Source organism: Dreissena polymorpha, chromosome 2, assembly GCF_020536995.1.
Source record: "Dreissena polymorpha isolate Duluth1 chromosome 2, UMN_Dpol_1.0, whole genome shotgun sequence".
NCBI lineage: Eukaryota > Metazoa > Mollusca > Bivalvia > Myida > Dreissenidae > Dreissena > Dreissena polymorpha.
Genome location: NC_068356.1, coordinates 91,020,631 through 91,040,361, shown reverse-complemented (window position 1 = coordinate 91,040,361; position 19,731 = coordinate 91,020,631). Strand labels below are relative to the sequence as shown.

Sequence of the window (19,731 nt, the reverse complement as noted above, 5' to 3'; positions counted from 1 at the left end):
CCAGATGAGACGTCGCATCATGCCTGTGCTGTTTGCTTGTAGGAATATATGTAAGAAATATTCTAAATATAGAAATAAATATATTAGACATCCCTAATTTTGGAAATAAATTGATCCAATTTAGAAGGGTGGGAGAGTCCACTTGGCATAACTGTGTTAAATACTTCTGCGGGTATTTATTATAAATCCACATTCCTCTTGTCATTTTCTCATATAACGCATTCAACAACCCATGAACGTTATAATATATGCTCAAGCTTTGATAAAAAGTCCTATATAAAATCGTAGTCCATCTTATCACATGGTCACCTTGTTGCCAGTGTATTGTCATTTGAATACAGGCTCATCTGTACTATTTGTACTATAGTGCGGAAGCTTGTTACAACCTTAAAAACTAACTGTCGATCAAAACAATGCTCGAATGTGTGTGTTAAACTAGTACACGCGGTTTCATTAGGCGTAACATTCTCCACAAAAGTCCACCTTTTATTTAACAGTTTAATTGTTAGGTAACATTTGCAGCGAGTGCAACTTTTATTCGTTAGTTTTATTAAAATAACAATTGCAGAAACCGTTTCACAAATTAAAATACTAAAACGGTCAACTGTTTTGAATGTCTTAAACATGTCTTTGATAGACTATAATAACCCCAAATTGTCTTTAAGTCATTCGAGCATTTTGGAACATACAAAAATGCATTAAACATCGACAATATCAACACAGCGTGCATAACAAATACATGGTTGGGTTTGTAGTATACGTGTATAGCCATTTGAACAAGTAATACATTACAAAAAGTATTATAATATTTCTATCATGTATAACAATTATTGTTAAAGAATCAAATTTTGTTTAAAATCCTGACATGTAAATGTGCTAGTGATTCCGTAAAATACGAAACACGTGATAAGCAGATTGGTTTAGTTAAAATGTTTACATAAATGATTTTATAAAGATAATACTTCGAAAAAACAATACTACAGATGTGAGTATAACATAAGCAATGTAATATCATGTTGATCCATGAACCTGCACAATTAGTAGTTTTCTGTTGTAAACTCATGCATAACCTGCCTAGCAAAATGAAGTGTTAATGCGAAATGAGAATGGCTGTGTAAAGGATGCGATCCCAATGATAAAATACTGATGTGCTAATATTATGAATTATTCAAACAGGCTGTTCAACTGTAACGAAGAAAATGGTATACAGTGTAAAAAGAATGCATAATACATTAAGAAATTGTTGGCAGAAAAATATCATACAGGTGTTCTTGTATACGTTAGCCAACAATAACTTATTTCTTAAGATAAACTGTTTTGATATTATGTTCTAATATTTAAAAAACAAGAACAACATACTTATTTGAAAAAATACAGTTTATGTGTATTGTAATATCCTTAAATTTAATGAATGCATGTTTTAATATTAGGTAACGGGGTGCCTTACGAGTATTCAAACTGATTTAGTATGTTATGTTCACAAAATTCCTAAAATTAACAAACAACCATTTGAAACATAAACGAAACTAAGCACCAGTGTGTCACGACTTGTGATGCGCGTATTTCGCATATGCATATCTGCTTAAAAAGATGGTTGTATTTGACAACAAGTAAAGTTTATGGAGTTGTTTTTGATGTTTCGTTGAGATAATAACATTCAATGTGTGCCTTAGGGTAACTAAACTCGTCCTGGTTTAATTAAAGCCTGCAACTGAGAATATAGTTAAAATTCATTTTTCATCAAGCTGAATGTACAATAAGATTTTCCTGATGTCTTATAATAAAACGGATTCTTTAAAACCAAATACCCATACAGGAAAAACAGACACATCTTGATAACGGTTTCGCCTGTAGAAGTTAATGATGTTTTAAAAGCGTTAATATTACACGTTATGGTAATAATAAATATAAGAAAACATTTGAGAAACTTATTTTTTTAATTACATGTATTTAAGTATGTTTATGTTTTTATTTGTAAATAAATTAATATAATAACTTATTTTTTTAAGGAAACTGGTCCAAACAATTATACGTGTGTATCTGTCTAGTTTTTAAATTTGATATTTCAAACGAATGTAAATTCTTTTCGTAAAGCACTCAGGTAAAGAAGTCTGTATCAGTTAGCTTCTTGTATTGATCTTTGTTTCTGTTCTATTGTGTTTGAAATCCGAGATTACGATATCGCGTGTGTTATATTTGTAGTGATATATATACATCAGTCATTGTCAGCAAGTCTTTCAATTAAGAAAGATCAATACAATTCAGATATTGAACTTCATGTTAGAATAAATGTGTAAGCACGCAAGATTTTAAACGACCTTCATCTAATAATTAATAAACTACTTTTCAATCTGTTCCCAATATTTTACGAAATATATATACAATAAGCGATACTATTATGATAGTTTTTTCCCTTGACATCTAATTTATGTGAAGCCGACGTTTTATTTGAAAGAGATAACACTTGTTAGACATACTGAATATTGACAATAGCTTAAATATACTTGGCGGAACCATACCTAGCCGCAATTGGGAGTACTGTCGTCAGTTTGGTCCGGAGCAATGCTTATGTTTGTGAAACGATTTTGCATGCATGCCCGTATCATTAAAAATCTGTTTGAAAATATTACAACTTAAAGTCGCACTCCCGAAATATAAAACTCAATTTATAAAAATCGTCTCTTATAGAAATACCGACCAAGTAACTAAAAGAAGATAAATAAATAAAAACTCAGTTATTTAATCACAGTTTGATAAATATTTTTCTTTACACGATATATCTCGTGATTTGTATGGAGTTGGTCGAGTAAGCATACTGTGTGTTTGTGCAAAAAAGTGTTCTGAAATTTATACCTTGTATGGTTCAAACTTCACGCTACGAGAGCATAAGAGCCGCGTTCTGAAAAAACTGGGCTTAATGCATGTGCGTAAAGTGTCGTCCCACATTAGCCTGCGCAGTCCGCATATGCTTATCTGGGACGACACGTTCCGCTTTTATGGTATTTTTAGTTTCAATGAATTCCTTCCTTAACGAAAATCAAGTTTAGGCGGAAAGTGTCTTCCCTGATTAGCCTGTGCGGACTGCGACGGCTAATCTGGGACGACACTTTACGCCCATGCATTAAGCCCAGTTTTCTCAGAACAATGCTCATAACTAGTTTGCCTTCATGTAAGCATATTGGCTCGTAAACAAATGAATGGGGTCTTCAGAGGACGCGTTATTTAATTGTAGGTCCCCAAACGTGTCTACATGACAAGGTTTTAATCGGTCATTTCTGCATAATCAACCAGAGACATACTCTCATGTGTGTACTGTTATCATAACTTGTGAATAGCTTCAGGCTATTGTGCTTGAAATTACACACACCAAAGATAGTGATGCCAATAATGAGACGCCTCTCAGATATAAAATTGCCTAAAGTAGCGGTGCAATATGAACCTGGGTTTCTTTAAATGAACAAATTGGGAATACACATACGCGAATAAGGTCTGATTATATCCACAGTTTTCTTCTTTCCACGCAGCATTAGCGTATTTGGCGTTGCTGATGTAACAGATGCCTTATTTTTGGCTCTCTCGTACTAGTTATTTATATTTTTACCACATTACTTAATCTAAATATAGAAGTTATCACATATAGACTCACCAGTTCCCGTAGGTCATCCAATAAAGTGACATTTTCATAAACATAATCAGTTTTCAATTTTTTAATTTTAAGCGTGAATTTGTCTACGCAGTGTTGATTAAATTCCCATTAACACGCGCTAAATGGTAAATTGAACATTTAAAACAAATTTATTGAATTGTCATACGCGTGTGTTGCTATTGAGAGACTGATCGCTGCATTTAGCACTTGAACGATATGTTTCTTTCTCGTTCACACAATTATACAAAATATATGTATCCGTGATAAAAAATATATTTTACTATATTTTACATGTTTTATATAATGAGAGCGTATGATAACTCACATTCATCATATTGTGTTCACATCCATGCTTTAATTCACACCAAAATGTCCATCTTCCGAAGCTGATTCGCGCACACTATAAGTAAGTTGGGATTTCAGGATTATGAATCGAATATGAACCTTCTAAATTCCAGTTATGAGAAGATTTTTTTGTTTAAACATTCAACTTGTAACAATAAATACATATTTATTTATAAAAGAAAACATTCATTGTGATCAGAGTTTTTTTAAAGTCTGAACGTTTTAAACGGAATTCTAATGTAATGTTTAATCTATAAATGTATAATGTACAACACACACACTCTCAAATAACAGATGCTTCAGTAAAAATGTTATCATTTAACAATGGAATGTAAGCATGTGAATCGTTTTAACTAACACATGCATTCTAAACGTGTTTTCTGCAATACAAGCAATCCACTGGTTAAGGGGTCCTTTACATAATTGCACATTATCCATCATGGTGAAGGAATCCCTAGCGTTGCGACACGTTTTTCGTTATTTGGTTACTCTAATGACGGCGATTGTCGTCACCATTTTTACATACTATACCAGAATGTTCCCTTGAGGATGCAGTTCATTTAGCGTCTATTTCACAAAATAGCTTCGACACGAAGGAGCTGAACACTAATGTGTTTTCAGTTCGACAGCTGACCAATTTTCGTGAACGCCAATACCATTCCGAACAAAGTAAATAAAATTGTTTATGGACGATTTGAGTGTACAAGAAAAACTGTTTGAATGGAGGCGTGGTACAGTATGCATACAGTTTGTAAAGGTTCTCTGAGAGACGTGTTTTTCAATAGCAGCTTTTTACGTGTTTTTCAATAGCAGCTTTTTTCACTTTCTGTTCAAATATTTATTAATCCATAAACAAAACAACAGCTGCAGAATGCGGTTAATTTACTATTTGTATTATATTTTTGTAAACAAAACGCATTTATTAAAACGGCAACATTATCATGTATGTCTTTATTAAATTAAATACATGTCAATTTGTAAAATATACTTGATTACGTATGCGGTATATACTTCATAAACCGTATATATCTCGTTACATTTAAAACAAGTCGTAATAAGGAATATTACGAAGAAAATTAATGAAATCGTACATAAGACCAACCATGAAAATAATGATAGAATTGAATATACATGGATAAACGGAAATATGTTACCAATTTTTAAAAAGATCTCTTTAGCATGAATGCATAATACCATTAGTTAAATAACAAAATGTGTTGTTTTTTAAGTTAGTAGCACACTAATGCAAGTGTTTGAGACATAAAGGATATGATATAGAGAATATATGGTTGGTGACTTTTGATATCATGTGATATAAGACGAGTCTGATATGGCGTAGGAAAAGGCGAGGCTTGCCGAGCCTTTTCACACGCCATATCGGACGAGTCTTATATCACATGATATCAAAAGTCACCAACCATATATTCTATTTATTATGCCACATTTAAAAGTAAATAAGGAAATATTCACAAAAAAAACAAAAACAAACAACCGCTAAATTCATTGATAAATATGCAAATTAGTAGCAACCTGATTACATCCGCTAGCGTCTATGCATATATATTTACACATAAAAATAGTTCGAAAGTAAGCAACAATCAATCAAAATTAAACGCACATAATACAAAAACTGAAGCGAGAAATCGAAACTTAAAAGAACAATTTCTGCACTAAAAACACAATACCAATTTTTTTACAATAACACATTCGACATGTACTTCCAAGACTGGCAAGAGTACACACCAACCGCTATTTTCAAAGCGAATGTTTAGAGTGAAAATTTCAAACAATAAATACAATAATCAAATGGAACGGGATTTTAACGTAGTGCGCAATTTGGAAGTGATAAGAGTGATTTATTTTTCAACTTGTCCATCTCCGTAATATACGTTTAGTTGTGAGATGTTCACAGTTTTCCCCCAAAAACAGGCCTTCACGTGCGAAGTCAAAGTGGGTGGGGAACGTGTATTTCGAGTCGCTGGAACTTCATAATGAAGCTGCTTTTGTGCAATATTCAGCGACGTTACCAGCTGTGTGTTAGACGAAACGAAAATGCTTTGGTTTTGCATCGTGTTTTGAGACTGTCAGGGTGACATGATGGATTAATTGCTGTTTGAGTGACAATAAATGAACATGTTTGTGTTTGGAGATTGCTGAGGTTAATATCTTTACAAATGGGAAATCCCAACATAAGTTGACTGCCAGTTTGACAACTGATCTGCATAATATCAGTGGGAGAGCATGCTGAATACCGCAGCTTCTGCACCATATGTTTCCTGGCCGAGTGGTTGGTAAGTTTCATTGTTATGTATGCATGCTTAAACACACATGTTTCATTATTTGTGACATTTTTTAACACCCATTCTCATGCTGATGAACCAATGATCAGTGCCAGTTGTTCTACTGTCGCGAACTGTTTATTCAAAATTGTGGAAAAATGAGTTGCGCACTGTTCGAAATTGTGAAAAAATGAGACACGCACTGTACCAAAATTTGAAAAAATAAGTCGCGCACTGTTCAAAATTGTGGGAAACATTAGTTGCCCACTGTTCATTATGATTTCAAAATTGTGGAAAAATGAGTCGCACACTTTTCATAAATAAAATTTTGAAAAAATGAGTCAAGCGCTGTACAAAATTTGTAAAATGAGTTGCTCATTGTCAAATTTTTGCAAAAAAATAAGTCATGAACTGTTCATTTAAAATTGTGGAAAAATGAGTTGCGCACTGTTTCAAATGTGAAAAAATCATGTCACGCGCTGTACAAAATTTGGAACAATCATTTGCGCACTGTTCAAAAACGGGGGACAATTTTGTGGGCACTGTTCATTCAAAATTACAAAAAAATAAGTCACAAACTCTTTAAATTGTGAAAACACATGAGTTGCGCATTGTTCAATATTTGTAAAAATGAGTCGCGCACTGTTAAAAATTTGGAAAAAAAGGAGTCGCGCACTGTTTATTCAACATGGTGGAAAAATGAGTCGCGCACTGTTCACAATTTTAAAAAATGAGTTGCACACTGTTCAAAATTGTGAACAAATTGAGTCACGCACTGTTCATAAAAAAATTCACTGTTGAAAACTGTGAACAAATGAGTTGTGCACTGTGCAACTTTTTTGAAAACATGTGTCGAAAACTGTTCAAAATTGTGTCGCCCACAGATCAACATTGTGAAAAAATGAGTTGCAAACTTTTTTTAAATTGTGAAAATTTGAGTCCCGAACTGATTTAAATTGTGAAAATTTGAGTCGCAAATTTCTCAAATTAGGAAAACAAACACCTATTCCCTTAATAAGCAAAAAAATAATCCATAATAAAAATATTTTAAGTTAAAAGAAATTCTTAATTATTTTTTTATCATTTTGTATTAATAATATTGTGTCTATTAAAGTTGTAATTTGTTCAAGTTGTGCCATAAAAATGTTATTAAAACACTCTATTTTGAAATGTTATCTCCTGTTGGATTTGTTTTATTATATTATAATATGAAATGTTTTTCTTTTAATGGCAGAAAGTTGCGACCACACATTCCATGGGTGATGATATCTACCAATATTCTTGGCGGCACAGTTCTACCTTCGTCAGTTGCACTTGTCCGAGTCTTTCTCTGCCTCTCAACCAACTCGAGATATTCCCCCCCCCCCCAACTGCATCCCGGCACAGCTTCACATCAACCCATCTAATTAATTTGTCGGAAAGGTAATACTTTTTTCTCGACAAATTTATTTTTGAGAGTATTTATGTAATTGTTTTATCTGAACATGTTATAAATCTATATGTCACTATATTTATAAGGTTTTAATTTTAATACAAATTATGTATCTGGATTTTTATTTTTAACCCTTTGCATGCTGGGAAATTTGTCGTCTGCTAAAATGTCGTCTGCTGAATTTGTAAAATAAGCATTTTCTTTATTTTTTTCAAAGATTACTATCAGAATAGAAAAAAGTTTGAATCCAGATGAGACGCCACGTTTTGTGGCGTCTCATCTGGATCCAAACTGTTTGTAAAGGCCTTCAAAATTCGGTTCCAGCACTGAAAGGGTTAAAGCAGTTATGCAATTAATGTTTGATGTTGTTTTTTTCTAAAGGAATCCTTATTTTATTTTCAGGTTGACCACACAAATTTCCTGTTTGGTTGTGGAGATAGAATCATTTTTTTTGTGAAAGTTTGATTTCAGACACTTAAAAATTGAAATTGTCATGTATTATTAGGCATGACAGGCATTCGCAAAGCATCTCAATCAAGTATTAATTATTTTACTTTGTCAATGATAATTCATTTTGTATGCTATTCACCTGTTTGCCTTGCTTTTTATATGAATGACACTAAAAAAGAAAGCATTTGTAAAGAATTAGTTAATTTTTTTTATATAATCTTAGACCAGATGTTTAGTGAATATTTGTCATAAATTCTTCTTTAACTGATCAAATCTGTCATATTTTATTTAAAACGTGTTAAGTATATTTGTGTTACGTGATAAATGTTTATCATTACTGTTTTAAATTGCAGCTTATGAATGGTAGCGGTGCACCTTTGTATTTGTTTATTTTTTTTCCATTGATTAATGCTCATTTAATTTATATTTCCCTATAGATATATACTTAATAAAGTGTTAGTTTTGTTTAAAAAAAAACTTATTGTTTATTAATGTTCTAACTTCTGAATAAAATATGAATCGCTGTTTGTTTCCATTTAAATCAAAGAAGCGACATACCACGCCTACAAAAAGTAGTTTTCAGAATGGGCGGGGCTAAAACATGGAACGCTAAAAAAATCATTGAGTAAACCAAATATGGGCGGAGTTTTAAAACGGATATTGATGGGCGGAGCTTAAAACTGTTATCGGATGGGTATCCGATAACACTTTAAAATATCATGTCAGCGTCTCCAACGTAAATGCGCTGTCGTGGCATAATAAAGTATCGTATTGTACGTTTCTGTGGGTCGTTACTTATTAAGTAAAGTTTAGAAATTTACATTTCATTTACTTGTTGATAAATTTTCGATATAGTGCTAATATGGAGATATTTCCATTTCGTGTCCCTTAATATTCGATGCAGTTCATGATATTTCGACATTCGTGGCCGATGTCGGTTTTCTTAAGTTTAATCCTATATTTGTCAATGAGTGAAAATTTAGGCATGTTAACTGAACCAAAACTATATAAGTCGTTCGTTTGCATAAGAGTTTGTTGCTGGATACCGAACAACGAAAATTACTGTGCGGTAACGCGTATTGGTGCAAGGTATTTGATTGCCTGATTTGTCTTATATCTCAGTATAGAAACATGTATCTTCTCAGTAGCCAGCAGTTGACAAATTAAAATCAGCTTTAATAGGTTCATGTATTAATGAAAACTGATTTTTTTTCAACAACGCGACACAGCTCAAAGCCACACAAAAAAGAATATACCCATGAGCAAAAAAAGTCTGGTAAGTGCCTTGGAACGATCACCGGACATTAACTAGTCTTTTCTCCATTTCAATGTTTCTCTTCTCGTGATTTGATGACCAGAATGCCTGACACGTTCATTCATCAAACGTTTTCTTTATTGACAAGCATGGGCCATGTTTTCCATGTTTTGTAAAACACTGAAATCAATAATTTATACAATTTTGGAACTGAAGGAATTTGTTACTTGCTAACACGGATATGCGGATACGATTTGTATGGAGTATATTTCTTTTAAAAACATCACACTAACTAAAATTAAAACTGCCATATTATGCAGATACTTAAGTTGATCTGCCCAGCTGCTTGGTTTACTATATAGTGTCTAAGTTCTTTGAAGCAGCTAGACATGGTTTATCCCCGTGCTATTTACGTCTTCGACAACAACAAACGCTGACCATCAATTTATTTTACCCATTTTGCGTAAAACGTGAAGGTCGTTTTCGATTCATCTGGTTTACTTTGCATAGACAATATGCCACCACTTGGCAGATACAAAAAATATCGTAGGCCACAAAAAGAGATTTTGAAAATGAACAAATACATGTGATGCTGCCATGATCACTAATTGATATTAATGAGTGTAAGCTTCTTTAAATTATACAGTAAACAACGTGACTATTAAAATATTCACTACGTGAATCTGTAATTGTAAATGAGTGTGGCATGCAATAGAAATCGCTAACTGGCAAGGTATGATTGAACTGATGAATGTCCCATCAGTAAATTACGGTGATCTTTTATATTCTATGATATAACGTGATTCATTTTATCAATATAATGTGTACTAGGGTTCTTCTTGCTTTTAACAGATTTACCATCTTCCTCTGTGGCATCTATATACATTAAACACAAATAGTTCACACTTTATAATGCTTGATACAGTTTTCCTTTATATGATGTAGGTTGTACATATACAATTTACCACATTTGCACGTTTATACATTCTGAGCCGTATACATACACAGTCATGTACTACAACATACATTTAACATGCTTTCATCCCTATACTATATACAGATTACATTGTTTAACTGAATTTTAATAAATACAGGCTCATGACTTGCAAGAAATTACAATTATTTTGCTTTGAATAAAGGTTTCACAGACAAAAAATATGTATAAATCCAAAGTTTACTGTTGACAGTACAATTGTGCAGCCGCGGAGAGGATATATCGTATGACATGAGACGAACAGAGCCCTTGACATACCTCTCGAGCGGCTTTAAAATAAATGTGTATTTTAACATGACGCTGAAACCTTTACTATGGGTAGAACAACTTCTGGGCGGTTTGTTGTGGAAGTAGATTAGCTGTATTATAACGTAGTGCAGTATTCGTCCGGTCTATTAATGTAGCTATCGTCCTTCCTCAAATCGCTTTGCAGCGTATAGCACATGTCTTATTTTTCTGTAAGATAATTTTTGTGATAAAGTAATCTGATCGGAGCCCAACAGACCCATGTTGTACATGCACATGTCATGATGAAGTTGTTTTTACAAATTACCATATCTATGGCCAAGATTAGGTCTGTTTCGTTTTTTTCTTAATCTTAAGATAGCAATAATAGGTTTACTATTACGTTTAGGCTTAGGTCTAATTTTAAAACTAGCATATACAGTAATGTATTTTCTGAAGCATACATTTTTCATTAGGCGGATCGTGATACAATAACATATGAAAAACCGTTTCGAAAATTACAAAATTTGGTGTGCTCTACAAGAGCAAAATTTCGTTTTGGTCATTCTATTATCATAATGTGGCGTACAAAAGCGACGAGTTCAAAACGGCACGCACATGAAATTAAATCGACGGGAGAAAAGTTTACATATACCTCTAAAATGAATAGCTGATAATCACTATATCATTGCAAACATCTTCAACAATAATTTACACTTTTACAAATAACACATTCATTTGATTACAATCCTTACCTGTTTGTATTAGTTTTTACGTAAATGAAAAACATCTGTAAAGCAGGTTTTTCAATTGTTATGATATTGACAAAAATAGTTTTATAAAGATGATATTTCGAGAAAATCCTACAAGAGAAAGAATTTATGGTCGCATAAGCCATTTAATCTCATTTTGATTCTCACACCTGTACAATAAGGTTTATATTTTCATGCAAATGCACGACTTTCCTTGATTCATAAATTTGGAATGCAAAATAAGAAAGGCTGTGTAAATATGCGATCCGAATGATGAAAAGCAGATGCGCAAAAATATTCAGTATGCGAACATTAAGTTCAAATGAAAACAAGTTAACGGTATATCTTATTAACGAAACGTTCAATGTAGCAAGCAAGTATCTTCTGAAAAAAGATGGCAAACGTGTTTTTTTATAAATAAGAAGACACTTAAATATACAATAAATTATAAAGACATTATGTCTAAACCTGTATTAAAACATGTACACAATTGTGATTTTAAAACGAAATTATCACTTTGTAAATTCATAGCCATATGTTTAATTACCCATATATTCATAGTGTTTTCTACTTTATACTCATAGAAACGGGATGCCTAGCGTGTATTCAAACACATTCACTAAGACTAATCTTCCCAAGCTCCCAAAGCAAGCACTCATATATGCCCTACATTCTGCAACGCAACGGTCTGTCGAAAATAACAATTCTTTGATCTCCCATGAGAATGTTTGGTGACAAAATGATTATCTTATTCGGCATATAATGAAGGTTGTGGACGTTTCCTTATCGTAGCGTTAAGAAAATAAACCTACTTGTCACGCGAATGTGTGTCTGCAAGCCTAATTAAAAATCAATATACCATGTGAAATGAGTACATTATTTTGGACATCGGCCTACATTAAATAAATGATCGACATATATTCAAGTGTGTGTATCAGTTAAAAGCAAAATCACCTTGCATGATTTAATTCCAGTTTAGGACATTTGTTATCTTTTTGGATGTCTATAATAAACAATATTTGCCTGATGCTTAAAACTTGAATCGATTTTTCGAGCAATACATTTTTTAAGAAATATTTATTTACAAGATAACATATATAAATCGACGATTGCATCGCTTGTAAAAGTGAACGCACTTAAAATCTATATACTGCTTTGAAACTACACTTGCACTTAATTAAAACTTGAGTAACAATGTATATGGAGCAAAATGTTAAATGATTTTACTTCCATTTCAATTCATGGATATTGTTTTTGATTAGGAAACCTGCTAAAACTAATGTGTAAATCAATATAGTGTTTGCTGTTGATATTTCAAATGCATTTGCACTGTTTTTTTCTGTAAAGAAATCAAGCGTTTTAAGTATTTCTGCATAAGCTTCTTCAACCGAACTTTTTTGCTCCTTTTGTTCGTATTAGACTTTTTTTGATTATATGTGGTGGATTTTACAACAGTTTCCGACTCGGTATTTTCAATGCCGACAAATAAACACACACACAAAAATGTTATGCTTCAATTTTGAATAGTCTTAAATGGTTTATAAAAAACGTTCTATGAATAAATACTGCAAACAATTTATGACTTCAATGTTTAACGAAGGATAAATAACTACACCGTACGATAAATATGTTAAATTTTGTCCTATATAGCACCTTTAAATGAAACCGATGCTATATGCAAATGTTTGATGTATACTCGTGGAACTGAATCGAGCCTCGCTGGGAATAACTGACCATAGTTTGGTGCGAAGAAATGCTAATAATAATAATAATAATAATAATAATATAATAATAAAATCTTTATTTTAAGAAGATAGACTTGTTAAGAAATACATCAGATGAAATTCCATAATATGCAATTTATATAATACATTTCTTATTTTCAACAAGGTCTTCTAACAAGATATAATTTACAACAAATACATCATATTTCATCTTGAGCAATAAGAACAAAACATAAAGAATCATATATGCATACACATATAATGATATATATTATAATTAAAAACAAATGACAGACATAAAACTACAATAACCATTTATGCAAGAACAGTATTTAAACATTAAACTAATGTTATTTACTAAAACAACATGAAGCGTGTTCAGTTTATTTCATAAAGTGTGGAAGAAAGATAAGCTTTTAATTTTTTCTTAAATGTAATTAAATTGTTTGTTTGACGTATAGATTGGGGTAACGAATTCCAAATTGTTTTGCTAGAAAATTCAAACGATTGTTTGAAATAGTTTGTTTTGGGTATTCGCACTAGCTTTAAATCCCCCTTTTCGCAAGATCGCAAGTTATAGTGAATATTTTGTGAAGGTGTCAAAAGGTCACGTATGTATGTTGGGGTTTGATTGTGAAATGCTTTAAATACAATAACTGACATGAAATAGTGATTACGCTGTTCGAAAGTCAACCATTTTAGATCTTTAAATAGTGTTTTTGAATTAGTGTTGTACTTTTTATTTAAAATATGTGCACCACAACGCTTTTGTATTTTGACTATTCTATTAATTTCCGTTTTGGCCGCTGAACTCCAGGTAACGCATGCGTAGTCGGATATAGGTGAGATATAACCATTATAGAAGAGCTTACGCATTTCAAGGGTTAAATATGGTTTTAATTTTTGCAAAAGAAACATTCGTGATGACATTTTTGAACAAACGCTGTTAATGTGTAGTTTCCAAGATAGAGTATTGTCAATATAAAGGCCAAGAAGTTTTTGACAATTTACTGTTTTGATCACCGTATCTGAAATTTTAAGTTTTAGATCTGTCATGTTTTGAGCTTTCCGTTTTGACCCTAATACCATACAAGTAGTTTTTAGTGGATTAATAATCATGTTATTAGTTTGGCACCAATCATTTACAATTGAAAGATTTATTTGTAGCTTATTTTGAAGTGTTAGAATATTTGTTCCCACAGTGTGCAATGTTGTATCATCAGCATACATTGCAGAATCACATGTAAGATCTAGCGAAAGATCATTAACGTAAATAAGAAATAGAAGAGGTCCTAAAATAGATCCTTGGGGAACACCAGCAATGATGCTTTTACAAGTAGAGGTAGTGTTTTCTGCTTTGATAAACTGAAATCGATTGCGGAGATATGAAGAAAATAGGTCGCATGACCTATCATTAAAATGATAAAGTTTTAATTTGTGTAAAAGAACCCTATGGTCCACAAGATCAAATGCTTTTTTAAAATCCAAGAAAATTGTACCTACCAGATTTCCATTATCAATTTGTTTAAGCCATGAATCAACTATATTAATCAATGCTGTTTGACAAGAATGATATTTGCGAAAACCCGACTGGGTTTTGTTTAATAGACTTGTAGATTCTAGATATATATGCAATTGTTTAGCTATATGCTTTTCAAATATTTTAGATATAGTAGGTAAAAGTGATATTGGTCTATAATTATTGGGATCTTCTACCGATCCACCCTTATATAAAGGTATTACGTTTGCAATTTTAAGCATGTCGGGAAAAGTTCCATGTGATATACAGTTATTTATAAGAGCAGTGATTGGTTGTATAATGAAATCTTTGCAAAGTTTAATAATGCTGGGTCCTATACCATCAGCCCCAGCAGATTTGTTTGAATGAAGTTGATTAATTAAAGTACTAACTTCTGATGTGGTAATAAACTGAACAGAGAAATGCTTAGACTCTAGCTTAGCATCAAGATATGTTTTTAGTGAGTGGAAATCGTGTTCAGCAAATTTAGTCTTTTTAATAAGTTTCGAGATGTCAACAAAGTGATCATTAAGTGCATTAGCTACATTTGTTTTACCAGATATTATCCGATCATCCTTCCTTATTACATTTGGCAAAATAGAGGATTCTGTGTGTTCATTTGATGCTAATTTAATAGTTTTCCAGAGCGATTTCGCACTTGTTTTGTTTTGTACCGCATTCGAAAAATATTCTTTTTTAGCCATTTTGATTGCACTGTTACATTTATTACGCCACAACTTATATTGTGGCCAATTAGATTCACGTTTATATTTATCCCTTAAAGACCTTGCTTGTTTTACGTTTTCGTTGTACCAACCAGGTTGTTGTAATCTCTTCACTTTTTTATATTTGATAGGGGCATTCTTATTAAGGACTGAGTTTAATATGTTATAAAATACTTCAAATGCCTCATTAGCATCCTCTATTGTTTCAACCATATCAAAATTAGCATTTGCTAAGTCATTTTGAAAATTGATTTCATTAAATTTGTTAAAACATCTGTACTTAATAATTTTATGATCATCTGTTTTAACAATTTTACCTTTGACGCTTAATGTAAAAACTACTGGGTAATGGTCACTTATGCCTATTTTTGGTATGATTACCTCAGAAATGTTGTCATATTTTGAATACAAATGGTCTAATATTGATGATGAACGTTCCGTAACCCTTGTTGGAAAAGACACGTGTTGTTTTAAATTAAAATCAGTGATAAGTTTTTCCCATTTCTTATTGTTAAATATGTTTTGGCTTAAACAGTGAAAATTAAAATCCCCGGTTGAATACATATTACAATCTTCCATGTCTGCCTTATTTATCTGTAATTCAAATGAGTCAATCCAAGATTGAGGGCTATTTGGTGGGCGATAAACAAAGTTAATTAGATATGATTTGTACTTTACAATGTTGATTTGTAGCCAAATAGATTCAATATCGTCACTTTCTAAATCATGTCTACGTACAAAAGAGATGCTATCTTTTATATAAACTATTATACCGCCTCCAGCAGAAATAGCCCTATCACGTCTTACAATGCTGTAACCGGAAATGGATATTGTATTAATCTCCATTTTATCATTTAAAAATGTTTCACAAAAGCCTACTATATCTAAAGTACTATTTTCGTGTAAGTAAACACGAATTTCATCCAATTTAGGCAATAAATGTTGGATATTCAAATGCATAATATGCAAACCTTTATATGTAAATGGAATATAATAATCATTATTTATGTTACATTTTAAAGTAGATTGTATGTGAGATTCCATAAGAACGTTACTATCCAGGGATGATATATCAGTGTCTAAGTTATTTATTGTGCTACATTTAACATTATTCAATCTTAAGCAATGTGGTTTATGTTGATTTGTATCATCATTAGCAATAATTAAACTACACTTACATTTGTGCGAGTCACATTGGTTACATACCGACGAAAGAATGTCAAATTTATTTGTGCTATATAACGATGTAGTACGTCTGTCATCAGTAACCTATTGTCTTTTGGGTAGTCTGCAGTCACGTGTAACATGATTTTGACGTCCACAGTTCGTGCAGTGTCGACTGTTTTCATGATTGACGTGTCGACGAACGTACCGGAAGTCACGATTTTCATTATGACAATCCTGATATTCACTCCGGGTGTTACGTGTTTCCATTGTTTTTTATGTGTAAACGATAATTGGTTCAAAACTTAATGCTCATAGGTCATAACTAGTGTGCAATAATGTCAGCATATTGATTCGTAAATATGTTAACATATACAGTCTTCGTCTATATTACTCCACATATCCCTAAACGTGAATACATGAACAGATTAAATATCGGCGATTTCTGCATAAACACTCACAGTCATATTCTCCGATGTATTTTTATCTAATAGTTGATGAGCCTAAGGCGGTAAAATCGTACACTCTTAAGATATTTATGCTGATAATAACGCTTCTCGTAGAAATAAACTTGCCTAAAATAATAGCCCTGTGTGAACCTGGGCCTTATTGTCACTGAGACTGAAACATTTACCGTATCTACGACGTTACTGGGAAGAAACTTTAACGAATTATACTCGTGTATATTAGCAGAAGTGTTCCTATTACGAACATATACGAAATGATGTTGCTGATGTAACCTGAGGTTCAAAACTTTGACACTCATATGCGTTTCTATATATAAACGACAATATATTACATAAATATATAACACCTACGAATCAACCTTTAAACCCGACCGGGTATAAATATTATCCTTTAAAGTATAATTTCCATAGATGTAAGTGTGTTTTAATTGTATTAGCTGTTTACTGTGGTTATTGTAAAGCAAACTAATAATAAACACAATCATAGCCTAGCCATAGCAACATCGACTTAATTCGGTTCAACATATCCATAATGTTATTTGAATTTTGCTGCATTTAGCATTTGGACACTCTGCTTTTTGCTTGTACACACATTAATACAAAATATATTTATCCGTGACAAGACATGTTGAATGTGACTGAATATATTTATAATATTTAAATAATATGTTAAATAACATTCAACAATACATCATACTCTGTCGAAACCATAGTTTATATTGAAACCAGTATTGTTAAACGCACTGACCACACTTGTGCAGTCTAGCATCACAACCACAACGGACTTACTATAATTTAATTTAGTGGAATTACTTGTCTTTTATTTAATGACCTTTCAAAATAATGTATTAACAAAAAGCACGATCGAACTAACATGGAACGTTTAAAACGAATATTTATCAAAAAACAGATTTTAGAATTATAGTTATAAATATATATATTTATTTATATATAATTAAATGCAGAATAAAATACACCGGGATGAATGTTCTCCGTCCTCTCTAAAAAAACAATGTTTTCATGTGAATAAATCAAAAATCATGTGGGCGTACTCTGTAAATGTATGATAATGTAATATGAAATTTAAATGTTATAAAGAAATTGCTTAAAACACATGATTCAAATTAACCGAAACGGTTAGAATCTATTTTTTTTAAGTTGAGGGTGTGTAAAAATATTCGGTGAATATTGGATTTTGCTTTCTAATTGGAAGGAAGACATTAAGCTTCTATAACAAAGATTTTTAAGGAGTAGAAGATAATGAATTAAAACGCAGTTGTGGAACGTGTTATCCGATTTCTAGATCTTTATAGGGATTTCAGGAACTTACTGTTGTCAGGAAAATTGATTTGAATATTTTCGGAAGCGAAATATTTGGATTGAACAAGAAAGCCATTAATACAAGCTTAAAGTAGAGAGCTTGGAAAGTTTTGTTTTGATTGAGGAGTATTTGGGCATCGTATATGGTAAATTGAATGTTAAGAAAAAAATATCACAGGGGGTTTAATGCCATATGCGACGAACGTATCGCACAGTCTGACCCGGAGCTAGTCTTTCCGCTAATGAAACCATGAAACCCTGCCCGACTTCTAACAAGAATGCATAGCTCCAGACCAAGCTGCTCGTTAAGCGCAGGCTTGAGTCGAGCTAAAGTGCCTGCATTTGGTATTAGTGCCAATTTCTAATGACGCGTGTCGAATATCTTAGAGATGTTTGGATTCGTAGCAGAAGATATACGATTTAAATTCAGTATTAGTTCAATGTCTGAGATTTAATACCGAGTTGATTCAAAACAGTTTTGTTATAAAACTTGAACAATTAATATACATGTATATAAATGTAATAAAACATTGATTTTGATAATAAATTTGAACGTTTGAAACTAATTCATAAATTCAACATGTATATCGATCTGTTACATGTTTGCAAGAACATACATATTTTATCCTGCTTTTTAATGTATCTTTGATTATTCATTTTGAGACATAAACACTGAGCGCTTAAATTTTGTTTAACTTTTAATTGTTAATTTATTGTTCATGTTTATCAATTATATCCGATCTGATTCCTTTACACTAGTAATTCGTAGCGTCCGTCTTAAATGAATATCTAGTATTCTTAAAGTCGGCGCTTGATCATTTAATTAAAAGGCGATTACATAAACTTTAAATGGTACACAAGAAATATTCCTTAAAATATATATTTTACCTCCAAGGCCCCTGGGTAGTTTGGATCCCAACTGATAACCGGATATCCAAGGTTCTCCGCTAACTTCATGATATAGTTATTCGAAGACGCCGTATCTGTTCCATAATTGAGACTCAGAATCGCATTGACGTGTTTCGCGAATATCTCCTTGCAGTAAAGATTTAGAATCTCCTTTGGCGAATTGGAGTCTGTGAAATTAAGCCAGGTGTTGATAGAAAAACGTTTCCGCAGATTGTTGTAGTCAGACTCGCGGCCATGCTTTATGGTTTGTTTGGCGTTTGCATGCGCGTTTTCGTATTTGTTGACAGCACTGGTCTGATGTGGTATGACTATTTGTAGAACGACATCCTGTTTCATGGACATTAACTGTGCTACGGGAGTGTAACACGAAACTAGAAGAAGCAGCAGCGATAAATGTGCTGTGACTTTAATCGGTCGCCACATACTTTCCAGCGATGACTTTGTTTTCATATTAAATATACTATGGTATGTACCTGTTTGGGGTTCATATCATACAAGTTAAATTAATCAATTGCTTCAATAAAA

At 32.2% G+C, this 19,731-nt stretch overlaps 1 protein-coding gene across 1 annotated transcript in view; it reads right to left on the bottom strand.

Moving 5' to 3' along the window:
- Positions 1-19,731, bottom strand: part of LOC127869898 (glutamate receptor ionotropic, NMDA 2B-like) — a 147,405-nt gene that overhangs the window by 30,345 nt on the left and 97,329 nt on the right. The window contains exon 2 of the mRNA XM_052412556.1: positions 19,186-19,577. Within this exon, the coding sequence (XP_052268516.1) occupies positions 19,186-19,577 (392 nt within the window). The remainder of the gene's footprint in view (positions 1-19,185; positions 19,578-19,731) is intronic.